Source organism: Musca vetustissima, unplaced genomic scaffold, assembly GCF_032173495.1.
Source record: "Musca vetustissima isolate MV318-11 ecotype Yass unplaced genomic scaffold, APGP_CSIRO_Mvet_v1 utg20142, whole genome shotgun sequence".
Taxonomy (NCBI): domain Eukaryota; kingdom Metazoa; phylum Arthropoda; class Insecta; order Diptera; family Muscidae; genus Musca; species Musca vetustissima.
Genome location: NW_026882995.1, coordinates 122,788 through 148,446, shown reverse-complemented (window position 1 = coordinate 148,446; position 25,659 = coordinate 122,788). Strand labels below are relative to the sequence as shown.

General features: G+C 34.7%; 1 protein-coding gene across 1 annotated transcript in view; it reads left to right on the top strand.

Annotated features, from left to right (window-relative positions):
• LOC133329734 (sestrin homolog) overlaps window positions 1-24,714 on the top strand; it is a 60,831-nt gene extending 36,117 nt beyond the window's left edge. The window contains exons 3-8 of the mRNA XM_061538200.1: window positions 17,298-17,480; window positions 17,622-17,828; window positions 20,608-20,945; window positions 21,011-21,194; window positions 21,261-21,371; window positions 24,578-24,714. Coding sequence (XP_061394184.1) covers window positions 17,298-17,480; window positions 17,622-17,828; window positions 20,608-20,945; window positions 21,011-21,194; window positions 21,261-21,371; window positions 24,578-24,664 — 1,110 coding nt within the window. The 3' untranslated portion in view covers window positions 24,665-24,714. The remainder of the gene's footprint in view (window positions 1-17,297; window positions 17,481-17,621; window positions 17,829-20,607; window positions 20,946-21,010; window positions 21,195-21,260; window positions 21,372-24,577) is intronic.
• The last annotated feature ends 945 nt before the right edge of the window (window positions 24,715-25,659 follow it).

Genomic DNA, 25,659 nt, shown 5'->3' with positions numbered 1-25,659 from the left:
AACAACGCCCTCAATCGTATCACAATAACAACAACGAACAACAATAGCAAAAGAATATTATCGATAAGAAACAGAAGCAAATCAATAACAAAACAAACAAAAAATATATATAGGGAAAGATGAGGGCATTTCTTAATTATCTAAAAAAAGGCTTATTTAAAAAGTCCACCCATGCGTTTTTTATAGTCTTTAAAAAATATTTTTAAATTAACTTACGTTGGGCGCCACTTTCAATTATAGAATACATGGAAAATCTAATTTATGATGGTTGATAAAGGTCCTAACATTTTAATTTGCCAGAAAAGCTACAACTAACCCTCACGTTGGGCGCCATTAATGCTTTTTTGTGTAGTTGATTTAAAAAATATACCCTTTGAATACTAATCGTCATTATTTTTGATATATTTTGCCTATGCATTATTTTTAGCATATTAAGGTATATTTGTAAAAATGAACTCACGTTGGGCGCCACTTTCAATTATAGAATATATGGAAAATCTAATTTGTAATAGTGGAAAGCGTCCCAATATTTTAATTTGTCAGAAGGCCAATGATTTATACTTCGCCTCACGTTGAGCGCCATTATTATTTTTTGTCTAGAATTAAAAAAAAACCAGTGAGCGGAGCAGTATAGTCGGACGGTGCCGACCATATGATAGCCTACACAACTATCACGAATATATAACTTTCTATGATCCAATATACTTAGCTTGGGTAATATTCCGCGATATTTGCACTCTCTTGACCGAATAGAGGTCAACAAATATTACTAATATTCAGTACGGCCCTTCAAATTACTTATCAATATTCCCCTCACCGTGGATTGTGTTGTGATGTTCGGCTTATAATTGTAGCCAATAGATCGATTACAAAAAAGAACACAAAAACCAGTAAGGAAAGTAGTAAAGTCGGAATGGGCCGACTATATGATACCCTTCACCACGTTGGGTATACTGTACATATGTAGCCTTTGGTGCACCATTTAGGTAAAATCGGACGAATATATATGTATATGTGGGAGCTATATCGAATAAATTTTCCAAAACTTATCTCACAACATTCTAGACTCAATTCATTACGCTATTCAAAATTTCATGTAAATCGAAGGATATATAGGGACTTTGGTGCACTATTTAACTTAAATCGGACAAAGATATTTATGGGAGCAATATCTAAATCTGAACCGATCTTCACGAAACTTAACACATACCACTCTAGACTTAATTTAGTAATCTGTTCCAAATTTCGTGCAAATCGAAGGATATATAGGGACTTTGGTGCACCACTTACATTGAATGGGACGAAAATATATATAGGAGCTATATCTAAATCTGAACCGATTTTGAGGAAAGTCAACACACAATAATTCAATGCGCTGTGCCAAATTTCGTGCAAATCGAAAGATATATAGGGACTTTGATGCACCATTTACATTAAATCGGACGAAAATATATAGGGGAGCTATATCTAAATCTGAACCGATTTTCAGGAAACTTAACACACATCATTCTAGACCTAATTCATTACTCTGTGCCAAACTTCGTGCAAATCGAAGGTTACATAGGCACTTTAGTGTACTATTTACCTTAAATCGGACGAAAATATATATGGGAGCTATATCTAAATCGGAACCGATCTTTACGAAACTTAACACACATCACTCTATACTTAATTTAGTAATCCGTTCCAAATTTCGTGCAAATCGAAGGATATATAGAGACTTTGGTGCACTATTTACCTAAAATCTGGCGAAAATATATATGGGAGCTATATCCAAATTTGAACCGATTTTCTCAATTTCAATAGGGTTCGCCCTTGGGCAAAATAAATGAGCTGTGCCAAAATGCAACCTGTACTTTGTTTACAATTTTATATGGACAGACGGACGGACATGCATAAATCGACTTAAAAAGTGATTCTATGCATATTTTCAGAAAGAACCATTTGTCTATCTCGTTTGCTTTTACAAAGACATAATACCCTTTACCACAGTGTGTTAAAGGGTATAAAAAATATGTTTTCGGTCCACTTCATCCCAAAATTATAATCTGATCATCACCGAAAACTACAGGCGTTGTCCTTGACCATAACCTGAACCTCATGGAACATTTTAAAGCGATCAGCGCTATATTTACGCCCTCTAGTGTGGTAATGGGTTACTGAATAATATATGAATGCATAAGCACCTGTAAATATTAGTAACTACCACATCCGAGTACGAGTACGACTATATAATTGGTATCAATTCAAATGTCACCCACACCTCTTGGATATACTCTAAACTTCTGGGGTCTATGTCCGTCAGGGGAAATGTATACGCTATAGAATACAAATTTTGTAATTTTTCACACAAAAGTCAGGTTCCATTTGACCCGCTAAATATTGACCGATCTTTATCAAAAAAGGCATAGTTATTCTTTGGTCCGATTCCCTTCTCTATGTACAAAATTCGCAATGTTTGGGCCAGAATAGCGGGCTCTAGAGCGACATCCCCTACATTTCATCCCCTAAATATTAACCGATCTTTACCAAAAACAATAGGGGTCTTCAATGACCAGAACCCATCCTACATGAAAAATTTCGTGAAGATTGGTCCATAACTGTGGCCTGTATCGTGTTTACAAATTATAATGGACAGACGGACACACATGTCTAGATCGACTCAGCTAGTCGAGATATGATGATCGGTATACTTAAAGGTAGGTCTAAGACCAATATTTCGCAGCGTTACAAACTCTTCAGGCTGCACAAAGCTATAACACCCTTACAACATAATTGTGTAGGGTATAAAAATCCACTCCTTATATACTTAATCACAAATATTTAAAACATGTTTAAAAAATATTTTTTGAAAATCCCCGTCTTATATAGGTAATGGAAATATTTTTTGAAAAATCCAAGTCCTGTATATTCATTGAACACATAAATACCCTTGAAACAATTTTTATAAAAATAACAAACAAAAAATACTTTGAAAAAATCCATGGCCTATACCATACTTTTAAAAATCTCCACCTTAATAGTCATTAGTCATTTTTTAATCCACAGTGAAATTTTTTTTTTTAATTTTTGTTTTTTTTTATATATATAGAAAATATTGCGTATTACAACCCACATTTGTTTCACACCAATCATTACAAATAGTTGCAACCGTAGGGTCAACAACCGTTTAGGCCCAATTTCAAAGTACACTATAATTTTTCCACTGTCATTTAGTCAATAAATATTTCAAATCTAGTCATGCAGTCTGTCCGTCAGTCAGTCCACCATTCATCCATAAATCTAGCACGTATCTCCACGTTCACCACCTCCTTCTTTTCCATATTGGTTGGGTTGTAAATAAAAATTAGCCAACAACGCCGGTGACAGCACACACCAGGCCAACAACAACAAATGTGATTTTAAACAGTAGAAAAACAACAACAACAACAGCAACAAATACGCCAACAATTTTAATTTGCAATTCAAATATTTCCAGATTTACAAATTTGTACAAAGCCACCACCACCACCACCACCAAACAGCCACACAAATTGTAATTTTTGTCGTTGTAAAACGTAAACGATTTGACGATCGATGCCTTGACTGGTTCGGGCCTTATTATATGACCCAACCAACCGAGTAGTAACACCACCTCCTTAACAGATGCCCAGTAATATATTGATTGCATTTTAATTTAATGTAGTTATGTTGTTATTGCATGGTGCTGTAAATGTATGTAAACCATAGCGTGGATCGAAAAAATGGAATAAGTTATAAAAGTTTCTGAAATCAGGGTCTTTATGCCCTTCACCACTCTGTGGTACAGAATATTATGTCTTTGTGCATATGTTTGTAACAGGCAAAAATAATCGAGATAGACACTTGGTTCCTTTTGAGAATATGCATAGAATCACTTTCTGAGTCGATTTATGCATGTCCGTCCGTCCTTCTGTCTGTCCATGTTAAATTGTAAACAAAGTACAGGTCGCATTTATAATCCGAATTGGATGAAATTTGGCATAGGTCACTTATTTGGCCCAAGGACGAACCCTACTGAAATTGGGAAAAATCGATTTAGATATAGCTCTCATATATAGTTTCGCCCGATTTAATGTAAACTGTCCGTATATATATTTCGATTTGCACGAAATTTGGTACAGCGTAATGAATTAGGTCTAGAATGATTTGGATTTGGATATAGCTTCCATATATATTTTCGTCCGATTTAAGGTAAATGGTGTACCAAAGTCCCTATAAATCTTTCGATTTACGCGAAATTTGGCATAGCGTACTGAATAAAGTCTAGAATGATGTGTGTTAAGTTTCGTGGAAATCGGTTCAGATTTAGATATAGCTTCCATATATATTTTCGTCCGATTTAAGGTAAATGGTGTACCAAAGTCCCTATAAATCTTTCGATTTGCACGAATTTTTGTATAGCCTACTGAATTTAGTCTAGAATGATGAGTGTCAAGTTTCGTAAAGATCGGTTCAGATTTAGATATAGCTCCCATATATAGTTTCTCCTGATTTTAAGTAAATAATGCACCAACGTCCCTGAAAATCGTTCGATTTGCTTTAAATCGATTTACAAAATTTAGCATAGGTTGCAGAATGACATGTGTAGGGATTGATGTTAGTCGGTTTAGATATAGATAAGAATCTCATATTTAAGTTCGTTCAATTTCATGTCAATATTCCTTCAAAAAGGCGACGTCTGTTAGGATAGATATGTAGAATACACCCAATGTGGTGAAGGGTATCATATAATCGGCCCAGTCCGACTTTACCACTCTCCTTACTGGTTTTAGAAATAATTTTTCGACTCCTATAAATGTCGTAGATTTTTAAAATATATTTTTAAGGTGTACACAAGGTGAAGATTTTCTAAACATATTTCTCCCATGCCTATCTAAAGCGATGATTTTTTAAAATTATTTTTTTTCGGCGTGGATTTTTATACCCTACACAACTGTGTTGTCAGGGTATTATGGCTTTGTTGCAGCCCCAAGAGTTTGTAACGCCGCGAAATATTGGTCCTAGACCCACCTTCAAGTATAACGATCGTCATATCTTGTCTACCTGAGTCGATCTAGACATGTGTGTCCGTCCGTCCGTCTGTCCATTATAATTTGTAAACCAGATACAGGCCACAGTTATGGACATATCTTCACGAAATTTTGCATGTAGGATGGGTTCTGGCCAATGAAGATCCCTATTTGGTAAAGATCGGTTAATATTTAGGGGATGTTATGGACCAAATACTGAAATTTTGTCGGTTTTTCTGGTCGTTACAGAGGCAGCAATTTTACATGGAGAAGGGGATCGGGCGAAAGAATAAGCATGCCTGTTTTAATAAGAATTGGTCAATATTCAGCGGGTCAAATGGACCCTGACTTTTTTGTGAAAAATTACAGAATTTGTATTCTATGGCGTATATATTTACCCCTGAAGGACCTAGACCCGAGAAGTTGATGGTATGTTCAAGAGGAGTGGTTGACCTTTAAATTGATACCAATTATATGGTCGTATGTACTCAGATTTGGGAGTTAAACATAAATATTTACAGGTGCTTCCGTACTGAGATATTATTTAGTCACACATTACCACACTAAAGGGCGAAATTTTTAATGAGAATCCAGTTATGGTCAAGGACAACCCCTATAATTTTCGGTGATGATCAGATAATAACTTTGGGATGAAGTGGACCGAAAACTTAGGTTAGGTTTGGGGATGTGCAGTCACTTATATGGCTGCAGCACTCTGAGACCGGTTAGGTCCGTTGTAATCATCCACAAGAAGAGATACAGTGAAGAGAAGAGATAAAGACAGATCTTTAGGGGAGAGAAGTTTAGGGATATAAAGGAGAGTTGAGAAGCTTACATAAATAAAAGAAGGAGGAATGAAGGTCGATGGCTCTAGGAGTCAGACAGAAGATGTGTTACGTGTCAAGGTCGTATGTTCCTATCCACTTTATGTTTCTAATTATGCTGTAGATTAAAGCAGGTTCGGTTGTTGAGAAGAAGCTGAGACTCGGTAGAAAATCAACACCCACTAGTCTGTGCCGCCTGTAAGCCAGGGCTGGGCAATGACACAGGAGATGCTCGATTGTCTCCGTTTCCTACTCGTCAACACAGAGTCTACAGTAATCAATTGCATCAAGATCCCATTTACTAGTAAAAGACCTGATATTGCAGTGACCAGTGATGATTCCCGCTATCACTCTAATTTCAGCTTTGCTCAGGTTGAACAGTAAGTGCGTTCTTTTGGTAGACTGAGTCGGCCAAATGGATCTTTGACACGTTGCCAAAGTTCACAGGCTCTTTCGCCAAAGAATGCCTCAAAGTTCCGATAAAAAAGACATATGGGTGGTTTGATTGTGTCATCAGTTTCTAGATAGGTGGATTGAGATCCTCGTCTAGCTAGTTCGTCCGCTCTTTCATTACCCAAGATGTCACAATGTCCTGGTACCCAACACAACCGATAGCTATAAGTAAGTTTTTACAAAGCTCTACACTTGAGGACGGCTTCGGATTTGATATAACAAGATTTGATGGCTTTAAGAGCCGCTTGACTATCCACAAAGATAGTTACCGGTTCAACGATCTCTGCATCCAGACTTTTTATCAATTCCGCTGCCTTCCAGATTGCGAAGATTTCAGCTTGGAAAACACTACAGTTGCAATCCAGCTTGTACGTTAACTCAAGGCCTAGCCATTCACAGTAGACGCTTGCCCCTGAACCTTCTTCCATCTAGGATCCGTCTGTATAGAAGGCCAGACTGTCCAGAGGAGGGTTACTTCGTTTCCAGTCGTCTCTACTAGGAATAACGACATCTACATCGTCAAATCTCAGGATTGGTGATATATAGTCGCTTAGTTTAGCGCGTTGGTCCAATGCCACACCTGGTTCATTCAAAAAAACTACCATGTCCAAAGGTTCAGTTCCGCCAGAGTTTTTGTTCATGCAGCCTTAGGGCGCTGCGCGGCCTGACACTTAATGCTGAGGCCCAGAGGCTTGAAGTACAGCATTGCGTTCAGAGCTGGTTGTGGCGTACTCCTTCTGGCTCCTGTAACTAAAATCGCGGCGACTTGTCGACTTGAGGCTCAGACAGTTCCACCAAATAAGAGAACCATAGGACAAGATGGGCCTCACCACAGTGTTATACAGTCAGTGTATAGTCGATGGTTTTCGCCCCCAGCTTTTCCCAATGGAGTTCTTGCATGCATAGAGTGCAATCATCCCTCTCTTCGCCCGTTCCTCATCGTTCCTTTTCCATTGTAGTTGACAGTCGAGGATTGTGCCGAGGTACTGTGCTTCGGGAGATAGAAGAAGTTGCACCGAAAACTTAATTTTTTTGTGTTTTTTTTCGAGTCAATCTATAGGCCATAATTGAAAGCCCAACCTCACAACATAACCCACGGTAAAGAGAATCTGGACAAGTACAGCCCTCGTCTACTGAATATTAGAAATATGTTTTGACTTCTAGTCGGTCAAGAGGTTGCAAATATCGCCAAATATTGCTCAAGCTTAGAATATAGAACCACAGAATGTTCGATTTTCGTGGAAGTTGTGTAGGGCATCATGGTTGGTCGGCTCCATGCTACTATACTGCTCCGCTCACTGGTTTAAAAATAATTTTTTGGAGAGCTATGCAAGGCATGGATTTTTTTAAAAATATTTTTTCAGAGGACTATATAAAGCGTGGATTTTTCAATAACTTTTCAATAGTTTACCCACTGTGCGCTGTACCCACTGTAATCGAACAACAATTGCGACATTTCTCTAAAATGTAAAGAATTTTATTTTCCTCTTCTGTAAATAGACGAGTGTTCTAAATTTTGTTGCTGTTGTTTTTTTTTCGTAAAATTTTGGTAGCCAAACTGTCTCATCGATTCGAAAACAAAACAGCAACAACAAAAAAATATACCCCCGAAAAAAAAACAGATAAATAAATAAATTAATTTGAAACAAAACAACAACAACAAGAAAAACTGGGCAACATGAATAGATTGTTTTTCTGCAAATGGTAAGCAACTCATTGCCAAAAAATTTCAAGAAAAATAGATGGAAGAAAAAAATCCTCACGAGAAAACAAACAGCAGATCTTAACAAAATAAACAAAGTGACACAGTTCAAAAGTAAATCGTATTTTAAGAAAATTTAAATGAAGACAAATAAAATTGTAAGAAAAAACAACAACAACAAAATAAAAATATATTTGCAACAGATGCTCTGCGAAGTTATTTTTAACAAAATGAGTGACCACAGCCGCAGCGATTTTTTTTCGCTGCAAAAAAATTGCCTATTCTTGTGAACAGGCCTAGTCGTAGACTTGTTATTGTGGTAGATAAGAATAATACTTTTTTTTGCCGACAGTTGCCCCTTATTAGCGATGACTTTATAGTTTACCCTATGCAAATATTGCCCAGTGTAATGGAGGGTTTTGTGTTTCACAGCACAATGATAAGGCTAGAGAGAAAGAGGGGGTGTTGTTGTTCACAGGCTGTGAATCAGTCCGTCGTTTAGCCAACCCACCGCCAAGTCATTGAACTGCAACAGTGTTTAGAATAATCGCAAGAAGAAGCATACAAGAAATAAAAAATATATATTTTTTTTAAATAGTCTGTTGTTCCTGTTGCTCAAAAGCCAATAGCAGCAGCAACCAACAACAATGTCTTGATATTACTGCCGGTCTTTCTGTGTTCTTTGGTTGTTGTTGTTTTTGTTCAGTACTTATCTAATTAGTTCGGGTTACTAGAGTCTAATTTTAAATAATAAAAAAATAATATAAACAACGACAACAACAACAATGGTGATGATGATAAACTATGGCGGCGGATATACTGAGTGGTTTTTGTTTTGCTATTTTTTTCTCAATTTCTTATTTGAAATCTTGTATAAAAATTGCATCATTTTTTGTTTTTCAAAAAAAAAAAAAAAATAAATCAGTTTGAGGTAAACAGTTAATCAGGGTTTCGAAGTCTTAGAGAACAAATATATTTTTCCATGACTATGTTTGTCGTAGATTTTCGAAAACATTTTTTTTAAATCACAATATGAAGCATTGATTTTTGAAAAATTATCAATTAAATTTAAATATTTTTAATGAATATAAAAATCCTGGATTTTTTTAAATTTTTTTTCCGAAGACTATGTTAGTTGTAGATTTTTATACCCTATACAACTATATTGTCAGGGTATTATAGCTTTGCTTTGTGCAGCCCCAAGAGTTTGTAACGACGCGAAATATTGGTCCTAGACCCACCTTTAAGTATACCGATCATCATATCTCGACTAGCTGAGTCGATCTAGACATGTGTGTCCGTCCGTCTGCCCACTATAATTTGTAAACACGATACAGGCCACAGTTATGGACCAATCTTTACGAAATTCTTCACGAATATAGTTTTTAATAAAGATGTGTTTATATTTAGGGGATGAAATGGGTCAAAATCGTTATTTTTGTCTGATTTTCTGTTCGCTCCAGATGCCGCAAACATTCCGAATTTTTGAATGGAAAAGGGAATCGGGCCAAAGAATAAGCATGACTGCCTTCGTAAAGATCGGTCAATATTTAGCCGGTCAAATGGACCCTGACTTTTGTGTGAAAAATTACAAATTGTGTATTCTATGGCGTATATATTTAGCCCTGAAGAACAAAGACCCGAGAAGTTGATAGTATATCCAAGAGGAGTGGTTGATCTTTACATTGATATATATATATATATATTGGGATATAGTGGACTGAAAATAAATTTTTTGTCTTATTTCGAGTCTATCTATAGGCCATAATTGAATGGCGAATATAACAACACAACCCATGGTGAAGGTCAAGAGAGTGCAATTATTGCCAAAGATCAAAATATAGAACCACACAAACTTATATTTTCGTGGAAATTGTGTAGGGTATCATATGGTCGGCCCCGTGCGACTATACTGCTTCGTTCACTCGTTTTAAAGCATTTTTCCAAGGCCTATATAAGGCCTGAATTTTTTTTAAAATATTTTTCTAAGAATATTAGGTTTGGATTTTTTAAGACTATATAAGGAGTGGATTTTTTAAAAATATTTTTCTAAGTCTATAATAAAAAGAGGTTTTTATACAATCCACTATAGTATGGAGGGTATATAAATTTTGTTTTTCCGTTTGTAACTCATCGAAATAATCATTTCCGACCCTATAAAGTATATATTCTTGATCAGCGTAAACTTCTATGACGATATAGCCATGTCCGTCTGTCTGTTGTAATCACTCAAGCGTCTAAAATAATTGAGATAGATCGCCAAAATTTAGCATAGAGTCTTTTGTCTGCAGGCAGGTCAAGTTCGAATGTGGACTTTATCGGTCCACGTTTAGGCATAGCTCCCATATAAGGTTACCCCCAAATTTTTGGTATTTTTGTTTTCTTGAGATCGTTTTTCAACCGAATTCGCTGAAATTTGGGTACTAAATTTCTTCACAAAAAATATAAATATAGGTCCACTTTTTCTGGTATCCCTTATATAACGGTACATCCTAATTTTCAGTATTTTGGAGGTTTTTATCGTATTTTTCCGCCGACATAGCTGTCATTTAGTATATTGAGTTCTTAATAGGTAACAAATCTTTCCGCCAAAAATTATAAATATAGGTTCATTTTTTCGGATAGCTCCCATATAAGGGTACCCCCAATTTTTGGTATTTTGGGGACCTTGAGCGCGTTTTTCAACCGAATTCGCTGAAATTTGGTACATTGGGTTCTTATTTAGTGCCAAATATCTACACAAAAAATTATAAACATCGGTCCACTTTTTCTGATATCCCCCATATAACGGTACCCCCCAATTTTCGGTATTTTGAAGTTCTTGAGTGCGTTTTTCAACCGAATTCGCTGAAATTTGGTACTTTGAGTTCTTGTTGGGTTTGAAGTCTCCCCACCAAAAATTATAAATATAGGTCAATTTTTTCGGATAGCCCCCATATAAGGGTACCCCCCAATTTTCGATATTTTGGCGTTCTTGAGCGCGTTTTTCCACCGAATTTGCTGAAATTTGGTACTTTGAGTTCTTATTGGGTAACAAATCTCCCTACCAAAAATTATTAATATTCGCCCCCTCTTTGGGGTAGTCCCCATATAACCCCCTTTTTATATTAAAATAGTTATCTGAATTTTTCCGCGTTTTAAGTTTTGTTCCAAGACTCTGTTGTAATCATTTCATCTGCGGAGGATAGCTAGATAAAAAATTAGAACGTAAGGTTAGATAATGAAATATAGCCTAATTTAGACCTAGGCCCTGTGTGGAGGTCCAGAAGGAGTGGACCGATATTCCCCATTTTCGAATTTGAACTAAGTTTAGAAGAAATAATAAGATGGCAATGTATGGATGAAATCTTAATTTTCTGAAGCGGATTTGGTCCAAAGAAATATGGGGTATAGGTCCACTTTTTGGTGTGTCTCCCATATTTTCATTTCTAGTACCTGTCAGTATATCTATGGTAAAGGGTATTCAAAGTTCGGCCCGGCCGAACTTACCGCTTTTTCATTGGTTTTATTTATTTATTTTTATTTATTATTTATTTTCAAAGACTTGTTACCAGGCTATCTAGCCCATTTTGTATTGGTACAAGCAATCTACACAACATTGATTCTAATGATTAAAGATTAAATATCTTCTTAACAATATGATGATGAATTATTATTGTCATTAAGAACAAAGACACCAAAATTAAATTAGGCCCACAAATTAATTTACATAACAATTTATATGTGATTTGTTATTGTTTCGCCCCCATTTATTAACGATGAATAATAATGTAGACATTAAAAAACAACACCACTTATATTTTATGGGGTTTTTTTTTTGTGAAATCATATAAATATAAGAAGGGCAGACAAATTTGTGTTTTATGCACTCAAAAAAAATCTCGAAATATTAAAATTTTTATTAACACACCACAAAAACATATTGTGGCCGGTTTTTATTGCCAGACAAAATACCACGAAAAACATAGAACTTTTTTTGTTCTCTAAAATAATTTTTTGCATAATTGTTTCTATTTTTTGTTCTTCTGAAAGAAAAAACATTAAAGAAACGCAAAATTTCGTTTCATAACAATGCGGCTGGTCGATCGACCCCGCATAATTTGACTTGTTAACGCCTTATTTACATCGACTTGTTAACAGTATTTGAAAACCGAACAGAAAAATCCGCAAACAAATCTGAAGGCTGTAAATTGATGTTGTTGTGCTGTTTTTCTTTTCATTTTTCAAATATGAATAGATGTTTTGTTTTTCTCTCGAAAAAAAGTTTTGTTCGTGCCAAATTTTCATAATGAAAAAATATGTTTTTGTTTTTGTTTCAGAAATGCACAATTTTTTACAGCTTGTTTGAGGTCTGCAGTTTTTTGTTTTTATTACTCAAATGCGTTGAGTATCAAATTAACCTAAAATTCAAATTGGGTAGAACATAAATCAAATTATTATTGTTCATAAAATTTTTTTATTTCGAATGACTTTGTTGAAATATTACTCTCGTCGAATTTGTAATGGGTGGCGTATGGTTTATAAATAAATGAAATTGAAAATAAAATAACTAATACGCCACCTTGGGATTAGTATTATAACAAAAGTAAAAAGGTTGGAAAATCTTCCTTAGAAGTCTTTAAATTTATTGTTACCTTCCAGAGATCTGGTTTTTTGTATATAATCCTAATCCACCCTGCAGGTGTCTCATAATGACAATTTAATAATTTATCTTACTATAGAGTGTCCATCGAAATTATTTGCATTGTTTCTCATTTAAAATACCAACGGTATGAGACAATATGATAATGAGCAGCATATAACACAATGACTGGTCTGCATGACACACTCACATATACACACATACAAACATTCATAGAGCATCATAAATTACAACGCAATTTACGCATTATTTAATTGCGTAAATGAGTCAAATATTCTTTTTTAATTTATTTATCATCACCCTCAAATTAAATTTAAATGACGGGAGGATAGAATATATTTTTATACCCTACACAACTATGTTGTCAGGATATTGCAGCTTTGTGCAGTCCCAAGAGGTTGTAACGCCGCGAAATAATGGTCCTAGACCCACCTTCAAGTATATCGATCGTCATATCTCGACTAGCTGAATCGATGTATACATATGTGTCCGTCCGTCTGTCCATTATAATTTGTAAACACGATACAGGCCACAGTTATGGACCAATCTTCACGAAATTTTGCTTGTAGGATGGGTTCTGGTCAATGAGGACCCCTATTGTTTTGGGTAAAGATCGGTTATTTAGGGGATGGTCGCTACAGAGGCCGCAAACATCGCCAATTGTTATGGAGAAGGGAGTCGGGACAAAGAATAAACATGCCTGTTTTGATACGGATTGGTCAATATTTAGCGGGTCAAATGGACCCTGACATTTGTGTGAAAAATTACAAAATTTGTGTTCTATGGCGTATATATGCCCCTGAAGGACCTAAACCTGAGAAGTTGATAGTATGTTCAAGAGGAGTGATTCAATTCATACCAATTATATTGTCGTATGTGCTCGAATGTGGGAGTTACACATAAATATTTGTAGGTGTCTACGTATTCATATATTATTTACCACACTGGAGGGCGGAAATATAGCGCTGATCGCTTTAAAATTTAAGTATCCAGATATCGTCAAGGAAAACGCCTTTAATGTCCGGTGATGATCAGATAATAATTTTGGGATAAAGTGGACCGAAAACCTAATTTTTTGTTTTTTTTTTCATGTCGATCTATAGGCCACAATTGAAAGCCGATCATCACAACACAAACCACCGTGGAGGGAACCTGTACTGAATATTAGTAATATTTGTTGACCTCTATTCGGTCAAGAGGGTACAAATATCGCGAAATATTGCCCAAACTCAGAATATAGAGCCACAGAAAGTTAGATTTTCGTAAAAGTTGTGTAGGGTATCATATGGTCGGCCCCGCCCGACTATACTGCTCCGCTCACTGGTTTTTAAATTTGGATTTTTCTTAAATATTTTTTCGAACAACTACATAAGACGCGATTTTTTTTTTTGATTAATTTATATATATAAGTTCCAATGACGTATACGTGTTGACAATACGTATGCGTTGCTCATGGTACTTGTATGAAAATTAGTGATACGCTCCATGGGATCAGAGATGTAGCTACGATGACATGCTAATTTTATTCTGACACGAAAAACATAAAATACAGCTGTTAGAGTAGTGATTTTTTTAGATACATTTAGAAGACCCTCAGGACTGTATTCTGAAGTTCTTCAAAGTGTGATTTATAGGATGTGTAAGGAATCTGTGTTTTTATACCCTTCACCACACTGTGGAACAGGGTGTTATGTCTTTGTGCATATCTTTGTAACATGCAAAAGGAAACGAGATAGACACATTGTTCCTTTTGAGAATATGCAAAAAAATCACTTTCTGAGTCGATTTACGCATGTCCGTCTGTCCGTCCATGTATTTTTGTGAACAAAGTACAGGTCGCATTTATGATCCGATTTGGATGAAATTTGGCATAGGTCACTTATTTGTCCCAATGACGGCAAATAAGTCGGAAAAATTGGTTCAGATTTAGGTATAGCTCCCATATATATGTTCGCCCGATTTAATGTAAATGGCATACCAAAGTCCCTATACATCTTTCGATTTGCGCGAAATTTGGCACAGCGTACTAAATTGGGTCTATAATGATGTGTGTAAAAATTTGAAAATCGGTTCAGATTTAGATATAGCTCCCATATATATTTTCGTCCGATTTAAGGTAAATGAGGCACCAAAGTCCCTATATATCCTTCGATTTGCACGAAATTTGGCACAGCGTAATGAATTAGGTCTAGAATGATGTGTGCTAAATTTAGTGAAAATCGGCTCAGATTTAGATATAGCTCCCATATAAATTTTCGTCCGATTTAAGGGAAATGGGGCATCAAAGTCCCTATATATCTTTCGATTTGCACGAAATTTGGCACAGCGTAATGAATTAGGTTTAGAATGAAGTTAGTTAAATTTCCTGAAAATCGGTTCAGATATAGATATAGCTCCCATATATATTTTCGTCCGATTTAAGGTAAATGGGGTACCAAAGTCCCTCTATATCCTTCGATTTCCATGAAATTTGGCATAGGGTACTGAATTACGTCCAGAATTATGTGTGCTAAATTTGGGTCTAAATAGGGTCTAGAATGATGTGTGTAAAATTTCTTGAAATACGGTTCAGATTTAGATATAGCTCCCATATATATTTTCGTCCGATTTAAGGTAAACGGAGCACCAAAAGTCCCTATATATCCTTCGATTTGCATGAAATTTGGCATAGGGTACTGAATTACGTCCAGAATAATGTGTGCTAAATCGGTTCAAATATAGATATAGCTCCCATATATATTTTCGTCCGATTTAAGGTAAATGAGGCACCAAAGTCCCTATATATCTTTCGATTTGCACGAAATTTGGCACATCGTACTGAATTGGGTCTAGAATGATGAGTACTAAGTTTCATGAAGATCCCTTCAGATTTAGATATAGCTCCCATATATATTTTCTTCTGATTTAAGGTAAATGGGGCACCAAAGTCCCTATATATCGTTCGAGTTGCACGAAATTTGGCATAGGGTACTGAATTGAGTCTAGAATGACGCGTGTCAAGTTTTGAGAAAATCGGACCGGATTTAGAAATAGCTCCCATATATATTTTCGTCCGATTTAAGGTAAATGGGGCACCACAGTTCCTATATATCCTTCGATTTGCATGAAATTTGGCACAGCGTAATGAATTATGTCTAAAATGAAATGTGTTAAGTTTCCTGAAAATCGGTTCAGATTTATATATGGCTCCCATATATATTTATATGCGATTTAAGGTGAATGGTGTACCAAAGTCCCCTAATATCTTTCGGTTTTCACGAAATTTGGTACAGCGTAATGAATTAGGTCTACAATGATTTGTGTTAAGTTTCCTGAAATCGGTTCAGATTAAGATATAGCTTAGAAATAGCTTCCATATATACTTTCGTCCGATTTAAGGTAAACGGGGCACCAAAGTCCCTATATATCCTTCGATTTGCATGAAATTTGGGATAGGGTACTGAATTACGTCCAGAATTATGTGTGCTAAATTTCGTCCCACTTTACTACTTTCCTTATTGGTTTAATAATATTTTTTAAGGACTATCTGGGGCATAATTTGATTTTTTTTTGGATTACTCTTTTACAAAAATTATATGATATACATATAATTATATTGCTGGTCTCTTTTCATGTTAATTAGTACCAATGACGTATACGTGTTGACAATACGTATACGTTACTCATGGCACATGGATTAAAATTAGTCATACGCTCCATAGGAAGGAAGTGGAATTCAAAAAGACATGCTAATTTTATTCTTGATGGTATACAAATTATCTTTTATAGAACATAGGCATAGGATTGTACATTTTTTATGCAGATACTAGGACCTGACATTAGAAAAAAGAAAATACTGTTGTGACAGTAGTTTATTTTTATTTCTTGTAGATACATTTAGAAGACCCTCAGGACTTTATTCTGAGGATCTTCAAAATGTGATTTATAGAAAAAAACCAGTCCAGGGGATCTATGATTTTTTAAATAGAAAAATGGCAGTCATCTTGAAATGTGTTTTCTATGGGGAAAAAACTCCAGACTAGAGGTTCTAAAAATTTTCATTAAAACATATTTTTGACGCATTCGCATGTTGTTTCTCCCCATAAAATATGTATATTCTTGACCGGCCTAAAATTCTATAACGTTAGGTAAGCCGATGTTATTGCATAGCAAAAAAAATATATTATACGTACAATTGTTTATATGAGTCTTCCCATCCCTGAAAAAATAAATATTTTAAAATATCAACCACACATACTAGAAGGAAAAACTACTTGGCATCCATTGGTGCTGCTGCTAATGCTTACAATGCTGTTCGGTGCGTGTTCGTTACGCTCACTTGCTCATTATCTTTAGGTCATTTGCATTCCTCATTGGTGGCGGGGTAATGATGATAGGCAGGCTCCTCTAACTATGGCTATGGCATTATGCCTATGATGAGCCGAACAGATTGTGCATCTGCTTTGAAGGTTCCATTTGGCAAATGAGATGACATTTATTGCCGACAATAAATGTTGTCGGATTTTTTTATTATTATTATCAAAAAACTACAACAACAACAATTTAATTATTCTATTGTCATAATTTTTTTTTTTTTTTTTTTTTGCGAACTGTTGATGTAATTATTGACTAATTATGTTGTTTGTCTGGTTCTTCTTTTCTTGCAGGCCGCCGCTCGTCATCAATGTCCCTATCTGGTGAAAATGTACGAAAAAGAATTCATCAATCAGGGTGGCAATCCGGAATGGTTAAACGGTTTGGATTTTATACCGCCGAAGTTACGTGCCATATATGACATAAATAAGATACTGGCCCATCGGCCGTGGCTGCTGCGCAAGGAGCATATAGAGGTGGGTATATTTTTGAAGATATATATTTTTATTGAAAAAAATTGAAATCTCCTCTACCGGTCACATTACAACAAAGTCCATTTATATCGATTTTTTATTTTTTAATAATAAAAATCTGTTATCATCATCATCTATTTTTAGAGTTTAACTCGCGGCAAAAACAGTTGGTCTCTGTCGGAAGTTGTCCATGCCATGGTGCTGTTATCGCATTTCCATTCGTTGTCGTCGTTTGTGTTCTCCTGCGGTCTGACACAAAAACTGGATGGTTTATCTAGTCCTAAACTGAAATCGCCACCCACTGCCAGTCTGCACAACAATTCGCTGCCGGCTGCGATAGGCAATGGTGCTGTCGGTGCCGGTATCGGGGCTGCGGTCAATTCTGTGATGCATTCATCCGCTGGGGCTGCTGCTCTACCACAATATCAACCGCAAAAGACTGTTTTAAGTGAAATCACACTGAACAACAACACCAACAACCACAACAACAATGCCAACAACAACAGCATCGATCATCATCAGCAGCTGTATTGCAACAACAATGCCAGTGGTGGTGGTGCTGCTGCTACTACAGGTGTTAGTGTGGTTGGTGCTTCTGCGACTGCTGCCACTGCAGCAGCTTTTGCCTCATCGGCAAATGCCACAGCAACGGTTCTTAACAAAATTAATGGTGAGTGGTGTTAATGTTCCACGTGTCATTTTTTTCCCTGACACTTCCAAACATTTTGTAAACATTTGTGTAAACGACCGATATTTTATGAGACTCCCGCGTAGGGCACGTGTGATAATTTATTGACGGAATTTCCACACGAAATTTGGAAATGATATTTAAAATGTTGTACATTTTTTTGATTGGATTTTAAAGACCCTCGAAGTGTCTGAATTTATTGTTATCAGATTTTAAACAACTTTTGGAAGTTTTCTTCTTAGATATCATAGACCTTCTAGTGGCCTTCCAAGCATAGAAAAAATCCTCGATAAGGTCGTGAAGAAATAGAAATCTTTGTAGAGTCTTCAAAAAAAATTATTTGATTTTAAATATCTTTGAAAGGTCTTCATATAATTTCTTCTACATTCTTCTTCACAGAGAAAAGAAATGAGAGGTCTTCTAGAAGTTGGTTTAAAAAATTTGCAAATTTTTTTTTTTTTTTTTTTGATTTTAAAAGATTTCCGGGTGCAATTTTTTTTATTAGATTTTATAGACTTTCTAAAGACCTTCCAAGGAGAAAAGAAATTGAAACAAAAATACCTTTATGAGGTCGCTGAGTAATAAAAATTCTTTCTAGAGGTGTTCTGAAGTTGAAAAACCTAGTATAGGGCTTTAAAATTCCTACCAAATCTTTTGAAAATTAAATGGCCTTTTAGGCTTCTAAATTGCTTTTTGAGGGCCTTTTAGATGTATTACAACTTCTAGAAGTAGAATATTTACCTCACGTTGGGCGCCACTTTCAATTATAGAATACATGGAAAATTTAATTTCAGTTGGTTGTGAAAGGTCCTAATATTTTAATTTGTCAGAAAAAACCAATGTTTTGAACTTCGCACTCACATTGGGCGCCATTATTATTTTTTGTGTAGTTGTTAAAAAATATTACCTCACGTTGGGCGTCACTTTCAATTATAGCATATATGGAAAATCTAATTTCTGATGGCTGTGAAAGGTCCCAAGATTTTAATTTGTAAGAAAACCAATGTTTTAATCTTCACCTCTCGTTGGGCGCCATTATTGCTTTTTTTGTGTAGTTGTTTTAAAAAATTACCCTTGGGTGCCACTTTGAATACAAATCGTCATTCTTTGTAATATATTTTGCTTTAGTATTATTTTTAGCGTCCAAGTTAAAAAAAAAAAAAATTAACTCCCATTGGGCGCCACTTTCAATTATATAGAATACATTAAAAATCTAATATCTGATGATTGAGAAAAGTCCTAATATTTTAATTTGTCAGAAAACCAATGTTTTAAACTTCGCCTCACGTTGGGCGCCATTATTATTTTTTGTGTAGTTTTTTTTATAAAAATGACCCTTTGAATGCTAGACGTCATTCTTTGTGATATCTTTTGCTTTTGAATTATTTTTAGCATACTAAGGTATATTTGTAAAAAAACAATGAATTCATATTGGGCGCCACTTTCAATTATAGCATACATGGAAAATCTAACTACTGATGGTTGTGAAAGGTCCTAATATTTTAATTTGTCAGAAAACCAATGTTTTGAACTTCGCCTCACGTTGGGCGCCATTATCTTTTGCTTTAACATTTTTTTAGCATACTAAAGTCCATTTGCTAAAAAAATTAACTCACATTGCGCCACACTTTCAATTATATAGAATACATAAAAAATCTAATTTCTGATGGTTGAGAAAGTTCCTAACATTTCAATGTGTCAGAAAATTAATGTTTTAAACTTCGCCTCACGTTGGGCGCCATTATTGTTTTTTTGGCTAGTTGGTTTAAAAAATGATCTATTGAATACTAATCGCCATTCTTTCTAATATCTTTTGCCTTTTCATTTTTTTTTTTTTTTTTGCATGTGATCTCACGTTGGGCGCCACTATCAATTTTGAAAGGTTGTTCAGATTAACATAAGAGTTTTTAATAGGTTATCTGTAGATAGAACACCTTGTGGAAAATTTCGGTTAACATACTAGCTCCATACTAAAATCTTGTTTTCAAATGCGAATTTTAGTTTCAAAAAACTCGAAAATGGCGCCCAACTTTGATTTGAATATAATTTATTAATAAAATGCTAATTTTAAACATCTTAATACACCTCCAGACACCAGCGTTGGTTTTCTTCATATATATATATATATATATATATATATTGGCGGCCAACGCCAAATATTTTAAAATTTTTGATAATTAGTGGCGAATTCTTCCCATAATCTAATCTTCAAGGGATCTTGTGTAGGTAGTAAAAGGGATATTTTGTAGGGAAAAAGAGAAATCTTAACGGGAATATTGTCAGACAGAAGACATGGTCGTTGGTAAATATTTTAGATATCTTCTCCGATTAGAAAACCATTCAAATACCCAACTTCTATATATGAAATCCGCCTTAAGATCCACTCCGGTGGACAGGTGGTCATTGAATTTATTCCTTGATTAAAAATAATTCATTAATTAGTTTCAAAAATTAAAATTTCCTCCCTCTTCCATTTTAGCTCAACCCAGTGCCACAGTCGAAGTGTTAATGGAACGCATGAAAGTGCTATCCCAAAAGCAGGACGAATGCAGTGAAGCCGAACTGAGTAATCGTTTTAAGAATGTTGAAATGCAAACCGCAGAATTGCCAGCAGCTGCAACGGCGTCCCCCGCTGAAATACCACCGGTGATCTCACACTATATTGAAGATCCAAATTTCCAATATCAAGACTTTGCTCGCCGTGGTGCTGAAAATATACCCAACACCTTTCGCATACAGGATTATTCGTGGGATGATCATGGCTATTCGCTGGTTAATGAGTAAGTGACGACACACTTTCGAATTAGCAATTATGAATAATAATTTATTTCTATCTCTCTTCCAGTCTTTATGAAGACGTCGGTACCCTGCTGGATCAACGTTTCCGTTGTGCCTACAATTTAACCTATTTCACAATGGGTGGTGTGAAAAATGTCGATACATCGAAATTTCGTCGTGCCATTTGGAATTATATACAGTGTATTTATGGTATACGTCATGATGATTATGATTATGGCGAAGTTAATCAGGTGAGGGGAGGAAAAATTCCTTACATTTTTTGCAATTTGTTAAAAATGTTAATTTTTTTATTTCAGCTTTTGGATCGGCCTCTGAAAATGTTCATCAAGACCGCATGCTGTTTCCCCGAAAGAATTACAACAAAGGATTATGATAGCATTTTGGTTGAACTGCAGGACAGTGAAAAGGTAGGATACTAAAATAAATAAAAAACCAGTGAGCGGAGCAGTATAGTCGGACGGGGCCGACCATACGATACCCTACACAACTACCACGAACTCTAACTTTCTGAGGATGTTTATTCCGAGTCTGAGTAATATTTCGTGATATTTGCCCCTCTTGTCCGATTAGAGGTTAACAACACCTCTTCCTTACTATTTTCGAATATTCAGTACAGTCCTTCTAATTACTTGTCCAGATTACCTTCACGGTGGGTTGTGTTGTGATTTTTGGATTATACTCTACTCGAAAACACACAAAAAATTATATTCTCCGTCCATTTCATCCCAAAATTTTAATCTGATCATCACCGAAAATTATAGGCGTTGTTCTTGACCATAACTGGAACCTCATGAACAATTTCAAAGCCATCAGCGCGATATTTCTCCCTCTAATGTGGTAATGGGTTACTAAATAATATCTGAATACGTAAGCACCTGTAAATATTTGACTGTAACTCCCACATCTGAGTAGATGCATCACTATATTTGGTATCAATTTAAAGGCCAACCACTCCTCTTGGATATGCTATCAACTCCTGGGGTCTACATCCTCCAGGAGTAAATATATATGCCATAGAATACAAATTTTGTCATTTTTCACACAAAAGTCAGGGTCCATTTGACCCGCTAAATATTGACCGATCTTTATCAAAACATGCATGCTTATTCTCTGGCCCGATCCCCTTCTCCATGCAAAAATTCGCGGTGTTTGGGCCATAATTGCGGCCTCTGGAGCGACCAGAAAAACCGACAAAAATTTAGTATTTGGTCCATTTCATCCCCTAAATATTAACCGATCTTTTCCAAAAAACAATAGGGGTCTTCATTGGCCAGAACCCATCCTACATGCAAAATTTCGTGAAGATTGGTCCATAACTGTGGCCTGTATCGTGTTTACAAATTATAATGGACAGACGGACGGACGGACGGACACACATGTCTAGATCGACTCAGCTAGTCGAGATATGACGATCGGTATACTTAAAGGTGGGTCTAGGACCAATATTTCGCGGCGTTACAAACATTTGGGGCTGCACAAAGCTATAATACCCTGACAACATAGTTGTGTAGGGTATAAATATCTATTGAACCAAGGAAAAGAGGTTAGATCCCTGGTGAAGAGAATAGAAGAATGGATCGATATTTTACGAAAAATTATAGGTAGGGCCATAGGAATCATTTTTCTTTTTTATTATCCGATTTTTTTACATCAGAAAATCAATGTTTTAAACTTTGCCTCACGTTGGGCGCCATTATTGCCTTTCTATTTAGTTGTTTTAAAAAATTACCCTTTGAATACTAATCGATATTCTTTGTGATATTTTTTAATTTTGCATTACTTTTAGCATACTAAGGTCTATTTGTGAAAAAATGAGCTCATGTTGGGCGCCACTTTCAATTATATAGAATACATTAAAAGTCTAATTTATGTTGGTTGTGAAAACTAATGTTTTAATCTTCGCCTCACGTTGGGTGCCATTTTTTTTTTTTGATATTGTTTGAAAAAATAAAAAATGGCGCCCAATGTGTAAGAAATTGTTGAAATTATTCTGTAGTGACATATTGAAATAAGTCTGTTAAAAGATTAAAACAAAAATTTTCAATAATAATTAAAAGTGGCGCCCAACGTAGGGCAAATTTTATGACATTAGACTGATTCCACTTTTTTCAGACAAATTAAAGATAACAATAAACAGGAGGTCAAGGAGATTGAAAATGAGACATAAACAGATTTGCGTTTAATAACGTTCCGATGATTATTTAAAAGAATCCTTCCTTTTTGAAGATATGAAATGTGGCGCCCAACGTTAGATAAAACCAAAACGTAGGTGAAATTTTACAAACATTAACATGAGGCCACTTGTTATGTTTCGTTTAATATAAATAATGTTAAGCCTTTATTTTTAAATATAAGTGGTAAAATTTGTCATTAATTCAATAAAATTAAAAGTGGCGCCCAACGTGAGGTAAATAAAAAATTGGGCAAAAATTGGTAACAAAAAAGGAATAGTATAATGAGAAAGTGGTCAGAGCCTTAGTTATTGACATGCTGATAATTAAGTCAATAAATCCTCCGGACTTTGGACTTCCAAAATGTGGCGCCCAACGTAAGATATAATTAAAATGTAGGTGAAATTTTACAAGTATTAACTTGAGGCCTCTTGTTTATGTTTGGTTTAATCTAAATAATGTTAAGCCCTTACTTCCAAACATTAGTGGTGAAAATTGTCATTAATTCAATAAAATGTAAAGTGGCGCCCAACGTGAGGTAAATAAAAAAATTAAGAAAAAATGGTAATAAAAAAGGAATAGCAAAATGGGAAATTGGCCTGAACTGTAGTTAATGACGTAGTGATAATTAAGTGAATAAATCCGCCCGTCTTTGGGTATATAAAATGTGGCGCCCAACGTAAAATAAAATTAAAATGTAGGTGCAATTTTAAAAACATTAACTTGAGGTCACTTTTTATGTTTTGTTTAATCAAAATAATGTTAAGCCCTTTCTTCCAAACATGAGTGGTGAATTTTGTCATTAATTCAATAAAATTTGAAGTGGCGCCCAACGTGAGGTTAATAAAAAAGTTTGAAAAAATTGGTGACAAAAAAGGAATATTAGAGGGAGAAATTGGCCTGAACCGTAGTTTATAACGTGCTGATAATTAAGTGAATGAATCCCACCGACTTTGGACATACAAAATGTGGCGCCCAACGTTTGAAAAATTTTTGAAATCTTATAAAATTGGAATTTTGATTTGATGAGACTTATCAAAACAATAAATACATACCATTCCGAGGATTTTAAAATACAAATTGCAACATGGATCGAATATATATTTTTTAATTGGAACATTTTTCGACTTTCGACTTTTTTCGACTTTGAGCAACATTTCTTACCTCTTTTATTTTATATTCCACATTCTTCATTGATGTTTGGTTTTTAAAAACCTGATTTTAAATTGCATACACTTTGTATGTAATTGAAAAAATGTACACCGTCTTTAGTAATGATATAATTAAATGATTTTCAAATTCTGAGTCGATTAAGGGTAGCTACGAAATCTCGATAGTGAACTTTAAATTGACCACTGGGTTTTATAGTATATTCTTATTACTTTGCTATATTTTATTTCAAAAAATTCTAATTCTAAAAATCATTCTTCCCTATTTTTCAGGTCCACGTCAATTTAATGGTAATGGAAGCTCGCAACCAAGCCGAGCTGCTTTATGCTTTACGCGAAATTATGCGCTACAGGACATGATCTCATAACAAAAAAAAATAACAAATGCAACAAAAAACATTATGAACATAAAAACATATTGCAAAAATGGATATACATCTATACATACATATATGATAAAAAAAACTATAAAAATGGAAAATTAATTTTTTATATAAATAATAATAATTGTTAACTAATCTATATATAACAAAAACAAAAATCTTAAAATGATTACAAAACGTTTATATATCTTTTGTTAAATAATAAAAAAAACCCAAATACACTAAAAAACCAATACTTATATATTATTATACACCTACAACATACCTACTAAATACTAAAACAATCATATAATCACACACACATATACATATAACCAATATTTACATTAACAAAACAGTACATAAAATACCAAAACAATAATTTACAAAAAAGATAAAAAAACTAATATTTTATAGTAATAAAAAAACAGAAATATTAGAACTTTTATATAAAAAAATATTCACACTATGCAAATAACAAATTTATCTCAGAGCCGTCAATATATATTTTACTGCTGTAATTTGAGGATTACTTACAAATTGTCAACCCTAGTTATAATATCACCACATTGTATGAGATTATTAATTAGGCAAAGAACTGAATGTATTGTAAAATTAATATTTACCCCATTATCCAAATTTTGCATAACGAATGAGGAATATATTTCCCAAAAATATTAAGAACTTTCTTTACTAAAAGTTTAAATATTAAATCTGCAAATTTTCATATATGTACTCGCTCATCAAGTCCATCTTATTCCGAAGCTATGAATTCAATAATTAAAAGTGGCGCCCAATTTGGGGCAAACTTTTCAATATTTGATTCAAACTAATGTCAAGTCAAAATGGAATTATGAGAAATAGTATTTTATGGAAAATTGGATTGACCTGTGGCCATATTTTTCTTTCTAAGCTTAATTAAAAAATGGCGCCCAACTTGGTTTACAATTTTAACATTTGACATTTTATTTATGACTAATCAAAATAATAATT